The following is a 19,135-nucleotide window of genomic DNA, read 5'->3' on the forward strand; positions in this document are numbered from 1 at the left end:
AGGATAGAAGACTGATGAAGGAAAGTAACTCATGAAACATGGTATGGATTAATTAAGAAAATTGGATCTGGAAGAGACTGAACTCGGATTTCACGGTTCTGAGTACAATTGGAAGTCCACTTGAGTGACATTCTGCTAAGATATCTCAAAAGTCATGCACAATAACTGTCTAGTTATGAGTCAAGAGTCTTTGACACACACACACAAATGAGCAAAACCTAATCAGTGGTTTTCTCTCTTTTCAGATACCATTTTATTCCACTTGACACTGCTGCCCAGAACCAACTAATTGCACTGTTCATATCACTAAATTGTTTTTGTTTTGTCTTTTTACACTGCAATTCTAGTGAAAATCCACTTCTAATAAATGTATTTATATAGTGCTGAATCTATTAGAGGAATAAAGTGCTTTCATACCAGTCGTTCACGCACATGCAACTGATTCAGAAGGATGTAAGCCCACAACCCCCCCACCCCTTTCCCCTCAAAAAATAAACTTTGGAATGTACTAACATTTTACTTCAGTAATACAACTTTCCATCTGTGTCGATGATATCCTCACTTCTAGACATGATGGGAAGAACCATATCTGAAGGTAGAATCAAGCACAAAGATAGCATTTCCCCTGAAAGATGACATAAATCTTACTGCAAACAAACAATAAGATAAACCTGGTGCTGACTATAAATCCACTCTCTTTTTGTCTCTGTTATACTGATATGTTTTCCCCCCTACATCATATAGTTAAACGGTGATGAATAATAATAATATAAATAAGCAGCACACACACAATTAGTTCCCAGATTACTTTGCTGAATAAAATGTTTTACATTACATCACCATCTCTGACATACAAAAATAAAATATCAACACAGATACTATGTGTATAAGTTCATAAGTTCAATGTGGAGTCTCCAAAAATTTCATATGAATGGTTTTTTTGTTTTTTTTAAGAACCAGTAGCATAAATAAATATGTAATGCCTGCAGTCTTTTCATTTCACCTGTAACATTTGTCAAGCTTGAACAAAGTTTAAAAAAACAAACCCCCTAACAACAACAACAAAACAACATGCAAGAATTAACACATATAAGTCAAGCACAAATTCCAAAATGGTAAAATTTCATCAACAAACACCGATATCTGCACAATTCCTGAAAAGAATATCCTGGAAACTGACAAAACTTCACAACAAAATCAGTCTCCTGAGCACTCAATAATAATAACAACACTGCCTGTGCCTTTACAACCAGCTCTCACTTACAAACTAACCATGAAACACTTTTCAAAAACACAACACTGACTCCTCCATGTTTTCTGCAAAAGAGCGAAGAGAAAACCGACAAGGTTCTCAATGAAGAAATGAGTAAACTGCCCGCTTAACACACAAACATCACTTGAAGTTGAACTGCACTTTGAGGAGGTATTTCATGCGTATCTGAGCGGTGTTGTAAACGATGAACTCGTTGTAGTTGAGTGTGTAGCCCTTTGGATTTTTCACTCCGGTGTTGGTACCCTTGCCCACCGGAACAACCAATCCATCAGGCCTGCCAATCACAGAAATACAGATATCATGTTCCAAGGATATTTTCCCACCTGAAATCATGCATTGCTCTGCATATTGAACTTGGTATGCACTTTTGATGCATTTCTTATCAAATATATGTATTGATATGTATACTGCACTTGGTATCTTCTTCTTCTTCTTCGTTCATAGGCTGCAACTCCCAGGTTCACTCAAATGTACACGAATGGGCTTTTACATGTATGACCGTTTTTACCTCGCCATGTACGATGCCATACTCCGTTTTTGGGGGTGTGCATGCTGGGTATGTTCTTGTTTCCATAACCCACTGAACGCTGACATGAGGATCTTTAACGTGTGTATTTGATCTTCTGCTTGCATATACACATGATGGGGTTCGGGCACAAGCAGGTCTGCACATATGTTGACTTTGGAGATCGGAAAAATCTCCACCCTTTACCCACCAGGCGCCGTTACCAAGATTCAAAACTGGGACCCTTAATTCGAAAGTCCACTTCACTACTGCGCCTGTCATATTTGGTAGGAACTTTTGATGCATTTCTTGACATATATATGTATTGATATGTATATTGTACTTGGTATGAACATTTGATAAATTGTATTGTCAAATAAATGTATTTATATGTATTGATATGTACTTGGTACGAAGTTTTGATGCATTGTCTTATCGTATATATGCATATATATATGCATATATATATATATATATATAGAGAGAGAGAGAGAGAGAGAGAGAGAGAGAGAGAGAGAGAGAGATATTACACACATATATATATATAGAAAGAGAGAGAGAAGAGAGATATTGTACTTGGCATGAACTTTTGATGCATTGTCTTGACTTATTCTGTAATGTTTCTCACTTGGGCATGAACTTTTGACGCATTGTCTTGACTTATTCTGTAATGTTTCTCAGCTGGGCATGAACTTTTGACGCACTGTCTTGACTTATTCTGTTATGTTTCTCAGTTGGGCATGAACTTTTGACGCATTGTCTTGACTTACCCTGTAATGTTTCTCAGTTGGGCATGAACTTTTGACGCACTGTCTTGACTTATTCTGTAATGTTTCTCAGCTGGGCATGAACTTTTGACGCATTGTCTTGACTTATTCTGTAATGTTTCTCAGTTGGGCATGAACTTTTGACGCATTGTCTTGACTTATTCTGTAATGTTTCTCAGCTGGGCATGAACTTTTGACGCATTGTCTTGACTTACCCTGTAATGTTTCTCACTTGGGCATGAACTTTTGACGCATTGTCTTGACTTATTCTGTAATGTTTCTCACTTGGGCATGAACTTTTGACGCATTGTCTTGACTTATTCTGTAATGTTTCTCAGTTGGGCATGAACTTTTGACGCATTGTCTTGACTTATTCTGTAATGTTTCTCAGTTGGGCATGAGCTTTTGACGCATTGTCTTGACTTATTCTGTAATGTTTCTCACTTGGGCATGAGCTTTTGACACATTGTCTTTACTTATTCTGTAATGTTTCTCAGTTAGGCATGAGCTTTTGACGCATTGTCTTGACTTACTCTGTAATGTTTCTCAGCTTGGGCATGAGCTTTTGACGCACTGTCTTGACTTATTCTGTAATGATTCTCAGTTGGGCATGAGCTTTTGACGCATTGTCTTGACTTATTCTGTAATGTTTCTCACTTGGGCATGAACTTTTGACGCACTGTCTTGACTTATTCTGTAATGATTCTCAGCTGGGCTGCATGTTTCAATGGATGGTGTAACATACTGTATTCGTACTGGAACTACTGTATTATAAAGCATTCAGACCAACATTTATTTGATTGGGTGCTATATTAATACACTTGTAACTACCATTATTATTATTATTATTATTACTATTATCATGTTATCATACTGTGACTGGCTGATCCAAGAGTTGACAGACTAGTCCCCTGTAGAAAAGCAGGACTATCCTTTGATACAATATTTGATTTAAAAAAAAAACAAAAAACAAACAAACAACAAAAAAAACCCAACAACTACGAAGCAGCAAAATGCAATAATACCACCCTCAAGGTGATGTCATCTGCTGAGCCATCCATTCCATTCCATTTGCCTGGTCTCAAACGAATGAGATATCATGGCAAGTGACAAAATTTGCTCAAGCTGAGTGCACTTTTCTGATAATATGGCTGAATCAGCATGAGGGTGCGTGGTATTATGTATTTTCATTATCTTAAATACATCTGATTTCGCATTTCAAAACAATTTTGCATAGGTTTAACCCATGTTTTGGGGAACCTTTAAGAATAAAATAATGTAATTTCATGGCTTTAATAAAAAAACAACAACAAAAAACCCAAACATATACACATAACAACAAAATTTCAAGACTGACACAACCACCAAGAAGGCCCCTCCAGTAGCACTTTATGTAAATTAAATAATGTAAATAAAATACTGTGATTTCGTGGCTTTTATAAACCAACACACAGGCGTACACATTACAAAAACATTCCAAAACTATCACAACCACCATGAAGACCCCTCCAGCAGCACTTTATGTAAATTTTTACGAACTCACAGCGTCTTGAATGTGGAGGGGTCAGGGCCGACAGACCCACAGCCTTTGACGCTGTGTTTTCCGCTGGGCAGTTTGTCGGCATAGTAATCTGCATCCAGCTTCTCGTTGATGTTTCCCAGAGACACCTGTACACATTGTGACAGGAGTAATGATAATAATAATCTTAATAATGGATACTTATATAGCGCACTATCTAGAAATCTGCTCTATGTGCTTTACAAAACACTTTTGTTTGCGTGATACATTACATCAATGTTACGTACACGCATCAAAATATGACTAACAAACTAAACACACACACACAATGCATACATGCATTTGACATACATATGTACATAGCAGCAGCCCTCCACACAAACACAAACATAGAAAAACACAAACACACACATGCACAAACACACACACACATGCATGCGATCAAACATGCGAACACACACAAATACACACTCATACACACTTTAAAAATATCTGTTCTGATATGCAGAATTACATGCCTTTCAATGATGTTTCCCAGAAACCCATCAACATCAACAGAAACATATCAATCATCAACAAAGTAAATTAACATGTTTCCGATTGATGTTTCTTAGAAGCATTTGTACCAATCATCTACTAAATAAGAATCTGAATTAGATAAGTGAACTGATTCAAAGCTACTCTATTTCAGATACTAATTTGGTGTTTTCACGTACTGACTCCAGGACATTGAATGAATACATATAAATATGAATATGAATATATATAAATCCACTCATGATGTGCTCTTTGAGTCATAACACATTGTCTTATTGTAGAGCCGACATTACCCCTTCGACTGCCATGCTGATGTAGTGCATGCCATATGACATGTATATCTATACTGTTTCAACTCCACAAATCGACCAATCCACATGTGACAGCAAAACTGTGAAGTGTACACAAGAATGAGCACAATAGCAATGCTTTCTACATGTCCTTATTTCCAGTGCAACTCACAATGTTAATAACTTAAAATAGTTAATAGGAGTTTGATTGGCTGACAGCGGACCGGGGAAAAATGGCTCATCTTTTCACTGTTAGCCGCACGAAATTTGGCCAAGCAGAGCAAACCGATAGGCCTAGTTTGCATCAGTTTGACATGGTACAGTATATGACACCAAACTGAAAATACCGTTGTAGAAAAGCATATTATTACTGCATGTCTATATTTAATTCTTATGTTGGATGAGGGTTTCTGATCATGAACTGGAAGTTATCCATGACTTTGCATACTCCGAGCTAAACAAGCATATTGGCAAGACTGCTACTACAATTTCAAGACTGACAAAGAGAGTTTGGAACAACAGAAATCTGACAGAACACAACAAGGTCCAGGTCTACAAAGCTTGCATCATGAGTACCCTCCTGTATGGCAGTGAAACCTGGACACTAAGTGCCAGACAGAAAGCTCAATGCCTTCCACATGCGCTGCCTCCGAAACATCCTGAACATCTCCAGGCAGGACAAAGTCTCCAACAACACTGTCCTTGAGAGAGCTGGGATCCACAGCATGTACATCCTCCTGAGGCAAAGACGTATGAGCTGGCTTGGACATTTGTGCGAAAAGACAATGGACAAATACCCGGAGACCTCTTGTGTGGCGAGCTGGCCCAGGGAAAGTTCCCTACAGGCAGTCCCCAACTGCCCTACAAAGATGTCTACAAAAGAGACCTGAAGACCCTGGGCATCAACCCAGACATGTGGGAAGCTGTGGCCTTCTGAACGATCATTATGGAGGCAGACATTGCAGAAAGCCCTCTCTAACTTGGAAGAGACCTGCCCAACAGTTAGAGGCAAAAAGACAAAGAAGGAAGGCCCAAAGTCTGACTGACAGACCAACATCAGACTTCATCTATGCAAAGTGTGGGAGAGACTGTCATTCCTGTAAAGGCCTGAGAAGCCACATCTGATGTTGCACCAGAAACATCACCCAGAGCACAAACTCCATAGTTTCCCAACACTGAAGGGTGCCTACTGTCATGCTAAATTATAGATGGTATTTTGTGCCTACCCTTTAACTGTGATTATTGCATATGTGGTTTACTTCAAGTAAACTTTCAAGAGCTTTACTGAATTACTGTGATTCTTGTGCACTGTTTACGTGTTTTCACACAAATTAATTTCTCTCATTGGAGGTAATAAAGTATTCTGTATTCTGTAACGTGAAAATATCTTAACTGCTTCAGCTATTGTGTCCTCTAAGAAGACATCTCACATTCTATGATCAGGTTCAGATCCACTCTGATTCTGCATTCCCCAACTCAGACAGTCCACAACTTGCCAGCCGCTCTTTGTCTCTGGACCTTGCACTTGAAAACACTCTCTCTCTTTTGTTTCATCAAATCCTGCACTCAGCTCCTTCCAATCCTGTCCTTAAAACCCCCCTGTTTCCGAAGTGGCACCTCCATACCCTCCATTTAATCCAACCAAAGTTTCTCAAGTCTTCTGTCTGCACGTACTGGTAAGTGTTGTCTCTCATCTTTTTGTTTTGAAGTTAAGCACACGTGTGAAAGCTGGGTGTGAAAGAACTTTGATTTGTTTCTGCACAACATTTAGCAGTTGATAAATCTTCTTCTTCTCCCTCTCCCCTAACTCTGTGAACTTCTTCTTCTTCTGTGTTCACTTGTATGCACACAAGTGAGCTTTTACGTGTATGACCGTTTTTACCCCGCCATGTAGGCAGCCATACTCCGTTTTCAGGGGTGTGCATGCTGGGTATGTTCTTGTTTCCATAACCCACCGAACGCTGACATGGATCACAGGATCTTTAACGTGCGTATTTGATCTTCTGCTTGCATATACACACGAAGGGGGTTCAGGCACTAGCAGGTCTGCACATATGTTGACCTGGGAGATCGTAAAAATCTCCACTCTTTACCCACCAGGCGCCGTCACCGTGATTCAAACCCGGGACCCTCAGATTGACAGTCCAACGCTTTAACCACTCGGCTATTGCGCCCGTCACTCTGTGAACAGTTGTTGGGGCGCCACACAGAAGAACTGTTCACTAGATTCCTCCAGATTATCAGTTTTGTGTGAAAGCCTGGGTCTCTTTAAACGGTTTAGAATAATAATACATTTACAAATAATATCATTAATAAAATAAAAAATGGAAATTTTCTTCCTAAAATTATGTTTAAGTAACATACTAATGCAGACTCCGGCTGGGGTCTGATTCCTTTCCTGTGCAAACTACTACCCGCCTATGCGGAGAAAACGAAAATAGCTACGGCTGATAACCTCCTGAAGTAGGTTACCTCCCCTTTGCATTCCTGACTAAAAAAAATATACTGTTATTATCATCATTATCACCATATCAAGGTGTGTTCAATGCAGTGGAAGTTCTGTCCCTGCAACACAGTAAAGGGCCAGCCTACAGATACTCACATCACACAGCAGCATCAGGCCAATGTTCTTCTGTCGTGAGGCAAAGCAGTAGTTGGCACTCTTGCTGGACATGTCCGCAAAGTACACGCCTTTCCCAAACTTAAACAAAGCACAGAGTAAACATCTCTCCTGAACAGAAGCAAAACACAAAGCACATATCTTTCCTGAGCAGAAACAGAACATACAGTACACATATTTCCTCAACAGATACAAAGCACACAGTACACATCTTTCCTCAACAGAAACAAAGCACACAGTACACATCTTTCCTGAACAGAACAAACCACACAGTACACATCTTTCCTGGACAGAACAAAACACAAAGAACACATAAACAGAAACAAAACACACAGTACACATCTTTCCTCAACAGAAACAAAACACAAAGAGCACATAAACAGAAACAAAGCACACAGTACACATCTTTCCTGAACAGAAACAAAACACAGTACACATCTTTCCTGAACAGAAACAAAGCACGCAGTACACATCTTTCCTGAACAGAAACAAAACACACAGTACACATCTTTCTGAACAGAAACAAAACACACAGTACACATCTTTCTGAACAGAAACAAAACACACAGTACACATCTTTCCTGAACAGAAACAAAACACACAGTACACATCTTTCCTGAACAGAACAAAACACACAGTACACATCTTTCCTCAACAGAAACAAGACACACAGTACACATCTTTCCTCAACAGAAACAAAGCACACAGTACACATCTTTCCTGAACAGAACAAAGCACACAGTACACATCTTTCCTGAACAGAAACAAAGCACACAGCACACATCTTTCCTGAACAGAAACAAAGCACACAGTACACATCTTTCCGAACAGAAACAAAACACACAGTACACATAAACAGAAACAAAACACACAGTACACATCTTTCCTGAACAGAAACAAAACACACAGTACACATCTTTCCGAACAGAAACAAAACACACAGTACACATCTTTCCGAACAGAAACAAAACACACAGTACACATCTTTCCGAACAGAAACAAAACACACAGTACACATCTTTCCTGAACAGAAACAAAAAAACAGAAACAAAACACACAGTACACATCTTTCCGAACAGAAACAAGACACACAGTACACATCTTTCCTGAACAGAAACAAAACACACAGTACACATCTTTCCTGAACAGAACAAAACACAAAGAACACATAAACAGAAACAAGACACACAGTACACATCTTTCCTGAACAGAAACAAAGCACACAGTACACATCTTTCCTGAACAGAACAAAACACACAGTACACATCTTTCCTCAACAGAACAAACCACACAGTACACATCTTTCCTGAACAGAAACAAAACACACAGTACACATGTTTCCTGAACAGAAACAAAACACACAGTACACATCTTTCCTGAACAGAAACAAAACACACAGTACACATCTTTCCTCAACAGAAAACAAAACACACAGTACACATCTTTCCTGAACAGAAACAAAACACACAGTACACATCTTTCCGAACAGAAACAAAACACACAGTACACATCTTTCCTGAACAGAAACAAAACACACAGTACACATCTTTCCTGAACAGAAACAAAACACACAGTACACATCTTTCCTGAACAGAACAAAACACACAGTACACATCTTTCCGAACAGAAACAAAACACACAGTACACATCTTTCCGAACAGAAACAAAACACACAGTACACATGTTTCCTGAACAGAAACAAAACACACAGTACACATAAACAGAAACAAAACACACAGTACACATCTTTCCTGAACAGAAACAAAACACACAGTACACATCTTTCCTGAACAGAAACAAAACACACTGTACACATAAACAGAAACAAAACACACAGTACACATCTTTCCTCAACAGAAAACAAAACACACAGTACACATCTTTCCTCAACAGAAACAAAACACAAAGAGCACATAAACAGAAACAAGACACACAGTACACATCTTTCCTGGACAGAAACAAAGTACACAGTACACATCTTTCCGAACAGAAAACAAAACACACAGTACACATCTTTCCTGAACAGAAACAAAACACAGTACACATCTTTCCGAACAGAAAACAAAACACACAGTACACACCTTTCCTGAACAGAAACAAAACACAGTACACATCTTTCCTCAACAGAAACAAAGCACACAGTACACATCTTTCCTGAACAGAACAAACCACATAGTACACATCTTTCCTGGACAGAACAAAACACAAAGAACACATAAACAGAAACAAAACACACAGTACACATCTTTCCTCAACAGAAACAAAACACAAAGAGCACATAAACAGAAACAAAACACACAGTACACATCTTTCCTGAACAGAAACAAAGCACACAGTACACATCTTTCCTGAACAGAAACAAAACACAGTACACATCTTTCCGAACAGAAACAAAACACACAGTACACATCTTTCCTGAACAGAAACAAACCACACAGTACACATCTTTCCTGAACAGAAACAAAGCAAACAGTACACATCTTTCCTGAACAGAACAAAAGACACAGTACACATCTTTCCTGAACAGAAACAAAACACACATTACACATCTTTCCTGAACAGAAACAAAGCAAACAGTACACATCTTTCCTGAACAGAAACAAAGTACACAGTACACATCTTTCCTGAACTGAACAAAACACACAGTACACATCTTTCCTGGACAGAAACAAAGTACACAGTACACATCTTTCCTAAACAGAAACAAAGCACACAGTACACATCTTTCCGGAACTGAACAAAACACACAGTACACATCTTTCCTCAACAGAAACAAACCACACAGTACACATCTTTCCTGAACTGAACAAACCACACAGTACACATCTTTCCTCAACAGAACAAACCACACAGTACACATCTTTCCTGAACAGAAACAAAGCAGAAAGTACACATCTTTCCCGAACAGAACAAATGACACAGTATACATCTTTCCTGAACAAAACAAAGACACAGTACACATCTTTCCTCAACAGAAACAAAACACACATTACATATCTTTCCTGAACAAAAACAAAAGACAACATACAAGCCTTTCCCCAACTGAAACAAAACATACATTTAATTTCCCAAAGTGAATGGATGTGTAGTCCAGATTTCTGTTGCCTTAAGTCTTCACCAGAAACAAAGAAAATCTTGCACAATGTGAGACTAATAGAGCTATTCTCTATGCTGATGTTTTCTACTACTTTTTTTTGGTTTTTAGGGTTGGTTTGTTGTTGTTTTTTGCTGCTCCATCATCTGCACTGTTTCAATGGCATTTCTCCCACATCACTCATTTCAAGTCGCCTCTACACAACCACACCCAGGTTTATCTGTTGCAGATCCAGCACTGGAAATCCTCAGGAGACCATCAATGTTAAGTGGCCACACTGCTGCTGAGTCACTTCCATGGTGTTGGGTTGTGCCTGCTCTGAGTTAACATACTTAGGACACCACCTACTAAGCTCCCTACCGATGACAATAATCGCTTTGTCGCAGAGTGCATTTGTACAGTAACTTCTAAGCCTGCAAGTCTAAATGACAATACTGTATGTCAATACAGAATACCACTAAAAAAATGTGATAAATATATTCTGCAATATTTTGAAACTATAAAAACAACAACAGTAAGACAGAAAAAACGAATACAAAAGCACACTCACAAAAATCTTCATAGGTGCATGTGTCCAAGTGTGTGCATGCATTTTGTGTGCGATTATGCAGTACAGTACACGGACGCTCTTATGTAAATGTCACAATTCTTATTTAGCGGCTCTGGTTACATTATTATTGAATGGTAAACAAACCAATCTGGGATTTGTCTAGATGTTTCAGGTAAAAGAAAACAACACTGCAAAAGCACAGCAAGGAAACACACACACACACACACACACATGCAAAACACCACTACGATGATATGCAAAACTGTGAGACACAGAAATGTCTTGATACAAACAGCAATAAACCATACCATGTATCCAGTGACCGGAGCCTCAGGGGGAGCAATCCTCAAGCCCTGACCAAGAATGCCGGCCCAGTTGGTGAGCCGTGAGCCATGCCACAGCAACATTCTGCAAAGCGGACAATGCATGAAGCAAACATAAAACCTCACTTTATTTCTCTCAAGATAAACACCTGTTTAAAAAAAAAAAAAAACGAAATCAGTAACTTTTTCACAGAGAAATTTCTGTGTGAAAAACACACCCCATCAGCAAATATTTTAGACCTGACGCCCTCAGTCAAATGATTCGGTTTGTTTGTTTGTTCACTTCAAACTAAATCATTGGGGGGTGGGGGGTGGGGGGGAATGTTAGTCAATTTCGTTCTGCAGGGAAAGTTGGCTGCAGCTGTCAAGCTTTGTGACAATGTGAAAAACTGTCCTTTTAACACAAACCCTCAATGTCAACTAAAGTCGCCTATGGTGGTGAAGGAGTTAAAAAACAAAACAAAAAACAAACAAATACTAATGCAGACGAGCCTGGCATAGCCCAGCCAAAGGCAAACTTAAGCTAAACAGAACTGACCCCCTCCAACTGATTTTATCTCCCCCTCATAACAGATATGGGGAACATTTCAGACTAACTTGAAATGATGATCCCCCCCCCCCCCAACCCCCCTTAACCCCTCCCCGTAGTAAGTTTGGCCCTGTTAGAATTAATAGACTATATCAAGGTGGAAATTTCCTATGCTTGCTTTTGTTAAGGTATGCAGGAGTGTGGGGGTGGTGGTCAGTAATGGCTAGCCCTTTCATTTTATATAGCTTCAATTAAAACCTATAAAAAAAAATTAAAAAAAGGGAGTCATTTCAAACTGGGGAGAGGGTGTGGGGGAAATAGGGGGATGTCATCTTGACTAGCCAAGGTAACAGAAGTTCTCCGCAAGGCTAGCCATGTATCTCACCTGTTTCCATGTATCTCACCTGTATTTTTTTCATTATCTCACCTGTTATTATATTACCTCACATGTTTCCATGTATCTCACCCGTTTACAATATTTCATGTGTCTCAATGCGTCTAATATTTTTCTAAGTATCTCACATGTTTCCACATGTCTCACCTGTTTCTATGCATCTCACACGTTTCTACGCATTTCATATGTTTCCATGCACCTCACCTCCTTCATGTATCTCACCTGTTTCCATGTATTTCACATGTTTCTGTGTATCTCACCTGTTTCCACATATCTCACATGTCTATCACCTGCTTAAGCTATCTCATCTGTTTCAATTATCTCACCTGTTTCCATGGTCGAGGTAGTTGGCCTTCTCCCCATCCTTGTCAACCTCGAACACCTCCAGCAGCTTCATCTTGTACTGGTTGTGGGTGCTGGCATGGGTCTTTTGCAGGTACTCATCCACCAACTATTCGAATAATGATAATAATACATAACTTATCAATAACTATGGTGATGATAATGCGTTACTTTTTTCATGGCACGATATCCAGCACAATGCTGCTCAAAGTGCCCAATTTTACTGCTCATCAACTGGTAATAATAATAATATTAATAGATAACTCAATGATATATAACTTAATAATAATAATAATAAATAAATTAATAATAATAAATAACTTTACAATGGGATGATATTCTGTACAATGCTGCTTAAATTGCATAACATGTTACTGCTCCACCAACTGATAATGCATAACTTAATAACAATAATAGATAACTTAATAACAACAATAACAATAAATAATAACAATAAAAATGAATCTGTGGCTACCTTGAAGTTGTCAGCTGTCTGATCCAGAGGACTCAAGCCACAGGCCAGAGAGTGGTAATGGCGGTCCACAGGGTTTTCAGACTTATCTCCCTCTTTCAGCATCTTGATGGCATACTCAATGTCTTCCAAGGCCTGCAAGATATAAAACAGAAAACTGTGTCAGAAATTTTCCAACTAATGTAAGGCTAATTTTCAGGATTATCTCTTGGCAATGCGTTATTTGCCATCGATTGTTTTATGTAACAAACAAATTTTAAGCCACCTTCTTCCCAAAGTTAAAACTGGCAGTTTCACAAAACAAAGGAAACGGATGACTCTTATTTTCAAAAGCATATTCAGATATACCTAATACTGAGATGCATGAACTTGTATCAAAAACCGTACTTACAAGTCAGGTCATGAGAATGGAGTAAATCATTACGGTAAAGAAAATGGGAACGATTCTCACATGCTTCATCCAACCAGACACAGTACATCATTTTAATCAGCCCTGTTTGGCTCGGCTGTACAGCACATGATTTAAAGCCATCTTAATGTTTCAATTATCTTTGATGTAAGTCAGTGTGTGTGTGTGTGTGAGTGCGCATGCATGTATGTGTGCTTGCGCATGCGTGTAGACGTGCACATGTGTGTTCACAAGCAAGCAGTTGCTTGTGCATGTCTTGGATTATAGCATGTCTAAACCTGAATTGAAATCTGAACTTTTTTTATATATCTAAATTCAGTTCCAACAAGAACAATATGTATAAAAACATATTTCTTCACTCTGTTCAAAACCACAAACTTTACTCCAGTTCTTGGGACTGTAACCACATGAACCCTGCCAGTGACACACCAGTACCCCCACCATAACAACACACTCTTCACCCTCCATCAACACTGCAAACAACAATTCCATGATCCAGTTACCTCAAGGAGCTTGAACCCTGCCAGTGACACACTTGTACCCCCACCATAACAACACACTCTTCACGCTCCATCAACACTGCAAACAGCAATTCCATGATCCAGTGACGGGCGCAATAGCCGAGTGGTTAAAGCGTTGGACTTTCAATCTGAGGGTCCCGGGTTCGAATCACGGTGACGGCGCCTGGTGGGTAAAGGGTGGAGATTTTTACGATCTCCCAGGTCAACACATGTGCAGACCTGCTAGTGCCTGAACCCCCCTCGTGTGTATATGCAAGCAGAAGATCAAATACGCACGTTAAAGATCCTGTAATCCATGTCAGCGTTCAGTGGGTTATGGAAACAAGAACATACCCAGCATGCACACCCCCGAAAGCGGAGTATGGCTGCCTACATGGCGGGATAAAAACGGTCATACACATAAAAGCCCACTCGTGTGCATACGAGTGAAAGTGGGGGTTGCAGCCCACGAACGAAGAAGAAGAAGAAGAAAGATCCAGTTACCTCAAGAAGCTGCAGTTTCTCTTTCACCTCTTTGGGGGTTCGAATCAACGGTGGTGTCCTCATTCTGCAACACCATCACACTGACCACATGGGATGACAACATGGACAACACATAGTGTCAATACAGATCTCAGGAAAAAACTGTGGTTGGCATACAATATGGACAACACACAGTGTCAATACAGATCTAGGGAAAAAACTGTGGTTGGCATACAATATGGACAACACATAACGTCAATATAGATATCAGGAAAAATATTGTGGTTGGCATATATGGACAACACAGTGTCAATACAAATCTCAGGAAAAAACTGTGGTTGGCATACGATATGGACAACACACAGTGTTAATACAGATCTCAGGAAAAAATTCTGGTTGGCATACGATATGGACAACACATAACGTCAATATAGATCTCAGGAAAAAACTGTGGTTGGCATACGATATGGACAACATATACTGTCAATACAGATCTCAGGAAAAAACTGTGGTTGGCATACGATATGGACAACATATACTGTCAATACACATCTCAGGGAAAAACTGTGGTTGGCATACGATATGGACAACATATACTGTCAATACAGATCTCAGGAAAAAACTGTGGTTGGCATACAATATGGACAACACATAACGTCAATATAGATCTCAGGAAAAAACTGTGGTTGGCATACAATATGGACAACACATAACGTCAATATAGATCTCAGGAAAAAACTGTGGTTGGCATACGATATGGACAACACATAGTGTCAATACAGAACTAAGGAAAAAACTGGTTGGCTAAAGATATGGACAACACAGTGTCAATGCAAAACTTAAGAAAAACTTGTGGCTGGAATACAATTAGGACAACACATAATGTCAATACAAAAGTTACAAAAAATGGTGGTTGGCATATAGTATCAGCCTTGCAGTAGACATGGCTATTTTACAGAATCACAAACTGACATATATGTGTGCACACAAGCACATATGTACGTGTGTGTGTGTGTTTTGTGTGTACTTGTGCCAAAGGATGGGTTTTTTGTGTTTTCTTCTGTTTCCTCCTCAAACGGTTTTTGAAGAAATACTTTTTTTTTTTTAAATATAAAAAACCCAAAAAAACTTGAAAGAAAGAAAGAATAAAGACGGTGAACAGGACAGAGTTACATGAGACAGTCCAGAAAAGCGACCGACCCAAAGTCATGGGGGATCCTGGTGTAGAAAATGCTGCAGGCGTCAGTCAGGTTGCGGCCAAAGTCCTTCTGGTTGATCAGAGTCTCCACCTCCTTCAGCGCCTCGTATCCCGCCTTGATCTGCTTCTTTGTCAGTTTGCCTGTCAATCAACACCCACACCCCTGTCAACCAACACCCACACCTCTGTCAATCAACACCTGTCAAACCCCACACCTCTTGTCAATCAACACCCATACCCCTGTCAAACCCCACACCTCTTGTCAATCAACACCCATACCCCTGTCAATCAAACCCCACACCTCTGTCAATCAACACCCATACCCCTGTCAATCAAACCCCACACCTCTGTCAATCAACACCCATACCCCTGTCAATCAAACCCCACACCTCTGTCAAACCCCACATCTCGGTCAATCAACACCCATACCTCTGTCAAACCCCACACCTCTGTCTGTCAACACCCATACCTCTATGAAACCCCACACCTCTGTCAATCAACACCCATACCTCTGTCAAACCCCACACCTCTGTCTGTCAACACCCATACCCCTGTCAAACCCCACACCTCTTGTCAATCAACACCCACACCTCTGTCAAACCCCACACCTCTGTCAATCAACACCCATACCCCTGTCAATCAAACCCCACACCTCTGTCAATCAACACCCATACCCCTGTCAATCAAACCCCACACCTCTGTCAATCAACACCCATACCCCTGTCAATCAAACCACACACTTCTGTCAATCAACACTCATACCCCTGTCAATCAAACCCCACACCTCTGTCAATCAACACCCATACCTCTGTCAAACCCCACACCTCGGTCAATCAACACCCATACCTCTGTCAAACCCCACACCTCTGTCTGTCAACACCCATACCTCTGTCAAACCCCACACCTCTTATCAATCAACACCCATACCTCTGTCAAACCCCACACCTCTTGCTGTCAACACCCATACCTCTGTCAAACCCCACACCTCTGTCTGTCAACACCCATACCTCTGTCAATCAAATCAACACCTCTGTCAAACCCCACACCTCTGTCAAACCCCACACCTCTGTCTGTCAACGCCCACACCCCTGTCAATCAAATCAACACCCCCCGTCAATCAATACCCACACCCCTGTCGATCAAATCAACACCCATACCTCTGGCAAATCAACACCCATGTCAATCAATACCCACACCCCTGTCAATCAACACCCATACCTCTGTCAAATCCCGCACCTCTGTCTGTCAACGCCCACACCCCTCTCAATCAAATCAACACCCCTGTCAATCAATACCCACACCCCTGTCGATCAAATCAACACCCACACCCCTGTCAATCAACACCCATACCTCTGTCAAACCCCACACCTCTGTCAACAGTGACACCCCTGTTGAACACTTCTCATAATTGGATACCACTGACGAGGAGCTCAGTCTTAAGTTATGACTATCACTTCTAACAAACATTCTGATCTTTCTTTTGTGACGACTCGTAACAAAGGCAATGTTTTGAGTAAACTTATGACTATTTCAATACTTGCAACCAGAAATTGCTCCTCACTTCACAAGGCAGCCAACATTAACTGGCATCTCAGTGCTCAATGTCCAAACACTTTTATCTTCAGCAACCTACCCAGTGGTGCCTTCTTGGCATCGTATTTCATCTCCACCACCGCCTCTTCCATGGACTTCACGTCACAGATCAGCTTCACCAAGTCCTGAAAGAGGTAGCACAGCAACAAAGCTGTCAATGCTGAGAAAGAAACAGCACTAGTGAACAGCAAAACAAAAAAATAGAACCCCCCCACCCCCCTCTAAAATTACATTTAATTAACATGCATCATTGTATTTTTGTCACCAACTGATTTCTGTGTGTGAAATTCAGGCTGCTCTCCCCAGGGAAACCTTATCGCTACACTGTGAGCGCCACCCATTTTTTGGTATTTTTTCCTGCCTGCAGTTTTTAATTGTTTTTCCTGTCGAAGTGGATTTTTCTACATAATTTTGCCAGGGACAACCCTTTTGCTGCCATGGGTTCTTTTACTTGCGCTAAGTGCATGCTGCACACGGGACTCCGTTTTATCGTTTCATCCTAATGACTAGCATCCACACCATCACTCAAAGTCTAGTGGAGGGAGAGAAAATACTGGCGACTGTGCCATGATTTGAACCAGTGCACTCAGATTCTCTCACTTCCAAGGCAGACACGTTACCGCTAGGCCATCACTCCATACCAAGACCCACTGATACAGATTCATGGAGAGATACAGGGTCCAGTTCATGAGGACTGACTTCGGGTGTGAAGCAAAAGGTCTGGACTTTAAATTTGGCATTCATGGGCCTGGTAGGAAGGTCTGAAATGAACGTCTGGACTTCTCACAAGCAGTCCCTGACGAGGCCTTCATTTTTTTTTTTCTTTTCCAGAAAGGGCCCCCCCCACACCCGCCCTCCCCCCCCCCAAAAAAAACCAAAACAAAACAGATGATTGCCAGCTGCTGCAGAGTGGTATCGATGCCAGATTTGTTCAGCCTGATGCTGTGTTGGCATGAAGATTCACTAGTTTGGTTGTGTCCGGAGGGCATCACAAACAAGTGTGATCAAGTGGCTTGCACTTGATTGACAAATGCCAACCAAGTCATTATGTTTTGAAAGCACCCGTGGAAAACGACTGTAATGTCAGCAGCACTTGTAATAGGAAATTTTCTTCCTAAAATTATGTTTAAGTAACATACTTACTGTGACCCACTAGTGCAGACTCCGGCTGGGGTCTGACATTCCTGTCCTGTGCAAACTACTATCCGCCTAAGCGGAGAAAACAAAAGTAGCTACGTCTGATAACCTCCTCGAAGTAGGTAACCTCCCCTTTGCCCCCCTGACTAGCGCCCTCTTTTTCTGGCAGGGTGCAAAGCATCTCATCTGTCCTGCATATACCCAATTTTGCTTCTAACTGAACCTGTAAAATTCAGAATGGCCTGTCGAGTGAAATGGCTCTTCTTTTCCCCCAGAACTGACTATCATCATTTTATATTCTAGTGGTTGCGTTCAGTCATAATAATCTTTCGACCGCAACACTGAAAAAAAAAACCAAACCCAAATGCGCCGCTTTTCTTTCACAAAGTCTGGGCCTATGAAGTATAGTCTAGTGAAATCACATGACTAGATTTTCAGCCCTTTTAGTCTACATTTAGACTGACTTGGCTTTCATCACCCGCCATTCCAACTTCTGATGGACTGTCTCGGACTACAGTTTAGTCTGACCATTTCTGTCAACATCTTCCTCATTAACTGGACCCCCTCCGCCCCCCCCCAATTCCTGTCCCGTACAAAATA

At 40.6% G+C, this 19,135-nt stretch overlaps 1 protein-coding gene across 1 annotated transcript in view; it reads right to left on the reverse strand.

The window, feature by feature from the left end:
* Positions 1-143: 143 nt before the first annotated feature.
* LOC143300172 (poly [ADP-ribose] polymerase 2-like) overlaps positions 144-19,135 on the reverse strand; it is a 36,733-nt gene continuing 17,741 nt past the window's right edge. Inside the window, exons 10-18 of the mRNA XM_076613727.1 lie at positions 17,439-17,523; positions 15,808-15,946; positions 14,629-14,692; positions 13,219-13,350; positions 12,728-12,852; positions 11,464-11,563; positions 7,494-7,592; positions 4,089-4,213; positions 144-1,547 (exon numbers count right to left, since the gene is read on the reverse strand). Coding sequence (XP_076469842.1) covers positions 1,394-1,547; positions 4,089-4,213; positions 7,494-7,592; positions 11,464-11,563; positions 12,728-12,852; positions 13,219-13,350; positions 14,629-14,692; positions 15,808-15,946; positions 17,439-17,523 — 1,023 coding nt within the window. The 3' untranslated portion in view covers positions 144-1,393. The remainder of the gene's footprint in view (positions 1,548-4,088; positions 4,214-7,493; positions 7,593-11,463; positions 11,564-12,727; positions 12,853-13,218; positions 13,351-14,628; positions 14,693-15,807; positions 15,947-17,438; positions 17,524-19,135) is intronic.

This window comes from Babylonia areolata, chromosome 26 (assembly GCF_041734735.1).
Source record: "Babylonia areolata isolate BAREFJ2019XMU chromosome 26, ASM4173473v1, whole genome shotgun sequence".
Lineage (NCBI taxonomy): Eukaryota > Metazoa > Mollusca > Gastropoda > Neogastropoda > Buccinidae > Babylonia > Babylonia areolata.